Below are 8,930 nucleotides of genomic sequence, written 5' to 3'. Positions count from 1 at the left end.
TGCAAAAGTGGCGAGCTAGATGTAAAACCGAAGAAACGTGTGGTACGTAAAAAGCAATAGACATGTTTATATGAATTAATGAACACATGTGCCCATAAACTATCCACTATGTGACAACCGACTCTTTTTCTAGACATTTGTAAACACGTGTGTTAAAACAGCTGCGCTCATTATTATTCCCCCCACTCTCCCACCAACTAAAATGGCCGCTGATCAGAATAAAAAGCCCCAGTCTGTCTGAGACAAACATCAGTCTGCTCCAGTTCATCAACGACTCGCCACTAGCACCAGCACTATTAGCTTCTACACTATGAGCGACATTGTTGAGACATACAACGTGATGACCACTGAACAGGCTACACCGATGGACCTGAAGACCTCACTCAACACCTGCAAGAACAACTCCCCGACCTACACCAGAATTACCGACTTGATTGCTGAGATTCCATACGTAATAACGATGATGGAGAGAGTAGTTACACCATTCGGCGAGACGGTCATCGTCATCCTGGAGGGTCAAGCGGGAGATGACTACTACCTGCGAGTTTATCTGCCGAGACGCTTCAATAATGTGGTGAGCAATACGGACATCGATCGCTACAACAACGGCTTCGGAGACCGCCTTCGCTTGGTAAAACACGCAGCCAGGCCCGGCACCTCCTTCACACCGTTAGAATTTGTGTAAATATTGTAAAGCAAGAAACATCAGGACGTAAAGAAAAATAAAAAAAATGTATATGTTCTTAAAATAACCAATGTAGATTTTGATAGTTTTCGTAAGTAATAAATATTTCATTTATTTGACAAACATAAATACTTGACTAAAATGATTGACTTATACCCGAAGGTAATACTATAGTTAATGTAATGAGTGATTGGTATCAGTAGTTAGTATGACTTTGAAGTGGTTACACCCATTCTCCGCCATTGTGGCGGGGCCTTCAGGTAGTGGTAAATCAGTGTTTGTCTCAAGGTTTATTGATAATATTTCAGAAATGTGTGACACATCATTCTCTAGCATATACTGGCATTATGGTAGTGGTGGAGGAGGAGTTGGTAATTCATCAAACTCAAAAATAAAATACATTGAAGGTTTACCAAACATGGAAGACTTTGACGGTAATCAACCGATACTTGTGGTAATAGATGATATGATGCGAGAAACAAACAACATAGTGGTTGATCTATTTACAAAAGGTTGTCATCATAGGAATATAAGTGTGTTTTTTATAACTCAAAATATTTTCCACCAAGGACGCGGCCAGAGAGACATATCACTAAATGCGCATTACTTAGTTTGTTTTAAGAATCCTAGAGATAGGGTGCAGATCAAGTGTTTAGCTAGACAAATCCATCCAGAAAATTCAAAGTTTATCGAGGAAGCGTATGCCGATGCAACAAGTAGACCACATGGCTACCTATTGATAGATCTGAAACAATCAACACCTGACGATATGCGAATACAGAGTAATATATTTCCAGATGATGATAACCATTTTGTTTACGTACCGAAACACAATAGGAAAACAAAGTAATTTAGTCGTCATCATGTCGTGCTTGAGGAAGGACAGAGCGCTACTCAAAGTGTTAATACATGCTACTCCAAAAGAGCGCAAAGGGCTATTAAAAGTGTGTGACTTGAGTACTATTCGTACAGTTTGTGAATGTATTTACAATGTGTTACGAGGTAACGTTCCTCTATCAGAGAAGACAAAACAAAAATTGCGAAGACATAAGACTACTCTTCGTCGAATTGTAAAACGAGGTGAATGTTGGAATAAAAAACGCAAATATTTAGTACAAAAAGGAGGTGGAATTATTATCCCATTATTATTAAGTACTGTGTTACAAGCAGTTGTACAATCAGCTTTGAATAACTAAAATTGTATTAACCAGGTGACTTCTACGTTTACATCCATATAGAGATTTGTCATTCTATTCTGAGACACCGTGCGTGAAGTTACACAGAGCACACGACAATGGAGCATGCACGAAAAATGGTCATTGTTCCACAAGAGTTAATCGAACGTTTAAAATCGCCTGCTAATCAACAGCAACTTCCAACTAAACGTGCATACAAAAGTTTGGATGACGAAATGGAAGAGATAATGAATGATAAAAAACTCAATGATAGTGATAAATGGAAGTTGTACAGTCAAGTTTTACAACGTTTTTTAAACGTAGCGTCAAGTAATCGTGAACCAGTTAGTATCCCCATCGTGAAAACCAGACTAGACGATCAGATTAACGAGGTGGGTGAAAGAGACAGGCAGCATGGGCAACAAGAACCTAACCAGCGACGTATTTACCCCGGTCAAATAGAGGAAATTGTTGAAACTTTTTCAAAGACTTATAAGGATAGCGCACGAAACTTATTGCGCTTCATAACACGCGACGACAGTTTGATTAGCTGGAATGATAATTTTGAAGTGATTATACAGGGTAACAAAATACCAGGATCCAATTTAGTGGACGTGTCACATGCAATAGTACGAGTTCGAGCAGCACATTCATTACCACCAGGATGGAACGAAATGTTGAGAGCATTGAAACTGATGAATGTCCCTAAAGAATATATACATAACAAACAAGCGTTGGACTATTTAATGTTTGATGAGGCAACAGACGAATCAGTATATGACTCGGTAGAAGAAACAATGGATGAACCTGATGATGGGGCAAGAGGAGGAGCCACGGTATCAGTTACAGGACGAAGAAGATATTTATTACCAGATCGTTTACAGTCGGCATATGTGAGGCGAGTGGGTCACGCTCCGTATCCACAGAGGCAAGTGGCTGATCACCGTGCAGTGAGAAGAGAGGTGCTTGAAGATTCGATTGTGCAGTCACTCAACAATTGGGAACCGTACGAACCGTAAACAATGGAACAGTTGTATTATAATCCAAACGATCCTGCCTCATATGGTGGCGTAGCTCCGTTAGTACGAGGAGCGAGAGAGAAAAATATTTCCAAACGTAAAATAGTTGATTGGTTACAAACACAAGACACTTATACTTTGCATAAACCAGTCCGTAAACGATTTAAACGCAATCCGTATATGGTGTTTCGACCATATGAACTGTGGCAAGCGGATTTAAACGATATGCGAGGATTGAGCAAATACAATGATGGTTTTAACTACTTGCTGTCAGTGATTGATGTGTTTAGTAAGCGTCTGTATGTTAGGCCGTTAAAGAAGAAGGAAGGTGCTGATGTGGCTACCGCTTTTGAGGATATTTTCAAGGAAGCTATAAAAACACCAACGTGCTTACAAACCGACAAAGGGAGTGAATTCACAGGTAGAAAGACCGTACGATTGTTTGAAAAATATAAAATAAAATATGTCACCACACAAAATCCAGACATCAAAGGCAGCGTGATCGAAAGAGTAAATCGGACTTTGAAGACTCGTATGTGGCGATACTTGACTCATAAAAACACTTATCGTTATATCAATGTGTTGGAAAAACTGGTGAATGCGTACAACAACAGTGTGCACAGGAGTTTGGGCAATAGATTACGTCCTGTAGATGTGGACGGTGGTGACAAACATGTCATCTACAATGTATTAAAACATATGTTTAAAAAGATACCACGACGAGTGAAACCAAAACTAAAAGTAGGCGATACAGTTCGAATAGCCAGGGAGAAAGGGAGATTTAGCAAAGGCTACGAGACAAACTGGAGTAAAGAAGTGTTTTCCATACATCGAGTGAATTTGTTTATGCCGCTACCTTTGTACACACTTACCGATCTCAATGGTGATGAATTGAATGGACAGTTTTATGAAGAGGAAATACAAAAAGTCACATTACCCGGCAATCACTTGTTTAAGATTGATAAAATAATAGAGACCAAAGGCCGAGGACACAGTAAGCGATACCTAGTGAAGTGGGAAGGTTACGGAGACGAGTTTAACTCTTGGGTAGCTGCGCACGATATACAACATGTCTAACATCAGTCAATTTTTCATGACATTGCCCAGCAATAGTTCTATGAAATATTTCCCACAAAATACAGTGACCAGTTATACCACACACTTGTCCAAACACATCCAATTAGACGGCAAGTGGGAATTGGCTTTGGTGGACATTCACTATCCTTGTTCATTTGTGGTGAATGGAAACAATGTTGATGATGAAACAATACGATTTCAGTATGATAGTTTATTAGCAAGATCAACGATCCGTGATACAGAACTTTTCGCTATTAAAATAACAGGCGGATACTATAGGAATCTTGATGATCTATTGAATACAATCAACAAACATGAAGACATCCACGATTATATGGAATTTTCATATGACACGGGAATCAACAGAGTTAAACTCAGGATCATGAACGAAAACGTGTCGAATGTGAGTCTGAGTGAAAAACTATCACAACAGTTGGGTTTTGATTATGATGAGAAAAATATATTAAAACCAAATATAACCGAACTGATTGGTTCTAAAGCGCCAAACCTCGCACTGGGTATTCCAGCACACATTTATGTGTATTGCGACTTAATAGAGCCACAATTTATCGGCGATACTACAGCGCCATTATTGAATATTGTCAACGTCAATATAGACACGTACAAGTACGGATCGTACAATTCAGTGTCATTCACAAGTCCACACTATGTACCTGTTATGAAATCCACATTTGAAACAGTGGAAATCGACTTGAGGGATCACACAGGGAAAAAACTGCCATTCATGTTTGGAACGTCGTACGTGAAACTTCATTTTAGGAGAGTGCAATAGCAACAGCAGCAATAATGATAATCAATCTGAATGATCCCTATTTGGCATACTACCGACGGCAACAATTACAACAGACTGGCGGTGCTATTGATCGAGTATTTCACGGTGCACCATATCAGCGAGGACATGGAATCGGTAGTTTTCTGGGCGGTATGATTCGCACCATCGCTCCGCTGATCAAGTCCGGAGCAAAATCGATAGGACAAGAAGCATTAAGATCCGGTGTTGGATTCCTAACCGATCTGGCAGGTGGTAAAATTACAGATCCAAAAACAGCCGCCAACTTACGACTTAGAGAGTTTACTGGATCATTGAAACGTAAAGCTGACGAACAGATGGAACGTATGATGCTTGGTGGCGGCGGTGGCATTAGCGCGAAAAGACAACGCGTAACGCGTAAGAGTAACGCGAAACGCGCAACGCGAAAGGCTTCCGCGAAACGCGCAATGCACGGCCGTGGCAGAAAGCCTGTTTCACCACAGTCATTGGCTAAACTTCTTAGAGTGCGGACGTCTGCATCAAGAAGAGGAGGAGTAAAACACAAGAGACTAGTAGGGATACGACAACAACGACAACGACGACGAGGAGGAGTAGAGTCAATAAAGAAGGTGACTTCGCCGAAGAAGCGTACTTATCGCAGTGAAAATTTAAAGTCTATTGATATTTTTAGTTAGTTAAAGAAGAAGGAGTAAAATGTCGTTTCTACATCAAAAATCATGTGAGTGTGTCAAGACCGAGCTGGATTTATTCTCCTTACCACCTACGCAGACGAGTATTGAAAGCGGCAAATGGGTCCAGTACAAACCAATATCCACATTGACCGATGATGCGCCAATAGAGTTTGTAGTTCCGGGCAATGGTGATGAATATACTGACCTTTCACAAACAATGATACAATTGACCGCGTCTATTGTTAAATCTAATGGAACTGCGGTCACTACTGACGAAGAGGCGAAAACAGTTGGGCCGGTCAACAACTGGTTACACTCACTATTTAGTCAAGTGGATATGTTTATGAATCAAAAACTTGTTACGCCCCAAAACAACACATATGCATATCGAGCTTACGTTGAAACGCTAATGAACTATGGATACGATGCTAGAAAATCACATCTAACATGCAGTCTTTGGTACACGGACGATGGTATTGACATGAACGATTGCGCGGAAGAAAATGAAGGACTCAAAGCGAGACGGGAGCTAACTAATAAAAGCCGTGAGATTGATATGCTCGGACATTTGCATGTGGATATTTGCAATCAGAATAAGTTCATGCTAAATGGCGTAGAGTTGAGATTTAAATTTATTCGATCAAAAGATGCGTTCTCCATTATGGCCAGCGCTGGTGAATTCAAGGTACATATTGTCGATATTAGTCTCTGGATTCGAAGATGCAAAATAAGTCCCACCGCACTGTTGGCGCACAGTAAAACACTCCAGACTGGTACGGCAAAATATCCAATCACACGAGTGGAGCTGAAAACATTCACACTACCCTCTGGAATACGTAACAAGACTTTGGACAATATGTTTCTCGGCCAAGTGCCGAAACGCATCATAGTGGGAATGGTTACGAATGCCGCATACAATGGAGATTTTAAAAAGAATCCCTACAACTTCGAACATTTTAAAACAAACTTCTTTTGTCTATATGTTGACGGAGAACAAGTTCCATCAAAACCATTACAGCCCCACTTTGAAAAATCGAAGGATAAATATGTTATGGCATATCATTCGATGTTCTCCGGTTCTGGTGTACATTTTAGCGATGCCGGCACCGTTATCAGTAGGGAAGACTTTGGACAAGGATACTGTCTGATGGCATTCGACCTAACTCCAGACTTATCTGCAAGTGACACAACACATTGGAATCTGGTGCGTAACGGTAGTGTTCGAATGGAACTCGGATTCGACGACGCGCTTCCCGAAACTGTCAACTGTTTGGTTTATGCCGAGTTTGACAATGTCATCGAGATTGATCGACAACGCAATGTAATTGTGGACTTTGGCGGTTAATCGATCAGTTTTCTATAAACATTCGTTTGAGATGGACCGTTTACGCAGAGCATTCAAGAAATTGAATATATCATCACCCATCATTGTGGACATTCAATGTTTCAAGGACAACCAAAATGAATATACACTGAAGGAAGTTTGCGTCTTGGAAGCTGACACCGGCGTTCTACTTATGCATCATATTGCTAAACCACCTTACGATCGATCAGAGTTGTCAGATGAAAAATTGCGGGAAAGCTACTGGCTCACAAAACACTGCCACGGACTACGATGGGAGTTCGGTGATATTCCTTACTATGAACTTTTTAACAAATTGACTGATTGTATATCAAGAAGACCGGCGGTTTACGTCAAGGGATTTGAGAAGAAAGAATATTTAAAGCGTCATCATGTGATGGACTTTGTTACTACCAACGTAATCGATATTGGTGCAATTGGTTGCGAATCAATCACTTCAATCAATAATTTAATGTCAACAAACGTTTTGCGATGTCGCAATCACAAGTCTATAAACAGTCGATGTGCGCTCACCAACTGTGTCGCAATACGTGGGTGGTTACATCTGACAACAAATTTGGATGAATGTGTGGATACCAGTGGAGATGCGAGATCCTACTACTGCTCTTGTTTTAGCACATCTACTAGTACAACTACTACTGCTGCTGCCGCTGCCTCTGCCGCTACTATTGGTTATGATACTGTAGAATGAACACAGTGCAGATAGAAAGGCATCTATCCAAACTACCTGTGAGCAATGTGGGAGTTTACGCTGCTGACCAAATCCCACAACACATCTCTCCATCCACCGCCATGATTGTCAACACTGATCCGCACAACGAAGGGGGTACACATTGGGTTTCATTCTATTTGAATAGCAATGGAATAATTGAATACTTTGACAGCTACGGCCAGCCACCATACTTACCGACCTACCAGGGATTCCTGAAACGTAACGCCAAATGTCGCTACATCTACAATGATCACCGCCTCCAAAGTGACGACTCTTCTGTCTGTGCTCACTACTGTCTGGTGTACCTGTATCTTCGTACCACTCATCACAATATGAAGATGGTGGACTTTGTTCACCTTTTTGACAACACATCGACTGCTCAAAATGATGCAATCATAAAAAAAGTCTTTACTCAATTGTACTTAAACAAAAAATGATTTGCAAAAGTAACAATATTCTTTTATAATGAAGAATATATCCCTCTGTACTGAGAGTGTATGATTTATTTCAAATAAAAAGCTTTCAATTATAAAATCAGTCTTTCATAATTTATACTTACCTATACCTATATTTTTAAGTTACCTTATTATTTTTACAAGTGAAAAATTACAAATTTAGTTTTATTCAAAAGAGGTTGATGGGATAAAAATATAACGCACAAGTCATACAAAATGTGTCTGGTTTATTAACAGAAACAAACAAAAGAAAACAAAGACTAGAATCATAACTAAAATATTCAATCAATTAATCAATCAACTTTATTCAGAAATATAAACATTAGATTACTTACAGCAAATATTCTGAGATTATGTTTCTGCAAAGAATAGTTTGAGTTCAGGGACCAAGTCGTAAACTTTAAATGAAAATATTATACAACAAAAATTTAAATGATATCACTTTTACATTGAGTTGTAACATAAATCTGAATGCTATTAACTATATTATTATAATATAATAATCTTTAAAGTGTCTATTCACTGTTTATTGTTTTATCACACACATAAACGCCCTATAACCATCACACTCATGCGACTTGTTACCTATACAATTTAACTTTCGTCCAACTCCATCGGTGCTGGTAAAAATGGTGCTACGGGTAATGGAGGTGCTCTGGGGGGTATAGCATAATGCCCCCATGGTAGTGTGGATATTCCATCCTCTGGCATGACGTATCGCTTATCGTCAAATGGTGCAAGAGATCGTTTCCTCACCACGACTGTGTACATAATATGATGCCTACTTTGGAACCGCTGATTATCTGTGCTCTTACAAGTTTTGTTATAGAGACAGTCCAAGTAGTCATCAACAGTCAATTTATTTTTAACAACATCACGATTAATGCCCTTTGCCCTCTTGACAGGTGGTGGCGCACCAATATCGTCGTTATCAGCTCCGTTACCCACAGAGCAAGAACTCTTACCGAAAACAAAACAAT

At 39.8% G+C, this 8,930-nt stretch overlaps 1 protein-coding gene across 1 annotated transcript; it reads left to right on the top strand.

Annotated features, from left to right (window-relative positions):
* Positions 1–5,829: 5,829 nt before the first annotated feature.
* Positions 5,830–6,765, top strand: LOC128985053 (uncharacterized protein F54H12.2-like). Its single transcript, XM_054404426.1, has one exon. The coding sequence runs from the start codon at positions 5,830–5,832 to the stop codon at positions 6,763–6,765; it is 936 nt and encodes a 311-aa protein (XP_054260401.1).
* Positions 6,766–8,930: the final 2,165 nt, after the last annotated feature.

This window comes from Macrosteles quadrilineatus, unplaced genomic scaffold (genome assembly GCF_028750875.1).
Source record: "Macrosteles quadrilineatus isolate MER2022 unplaced genomic scaffold, UCM_ALF_1.0 Scaffold_2__2_contigs__length_208266976, whole genome shotgun sequence".
Taxonomy (NCBI): domain Eukaryota; kingdom Metazoa; phylum Arthropoda; class Insecta; order Hemiptera; family Cicadellidae; genus Macrosteles; species Macrosteles quadrilineatus.
This window is presented reverse-complemented; position numbering and strand designations above follow the sequence as displayed.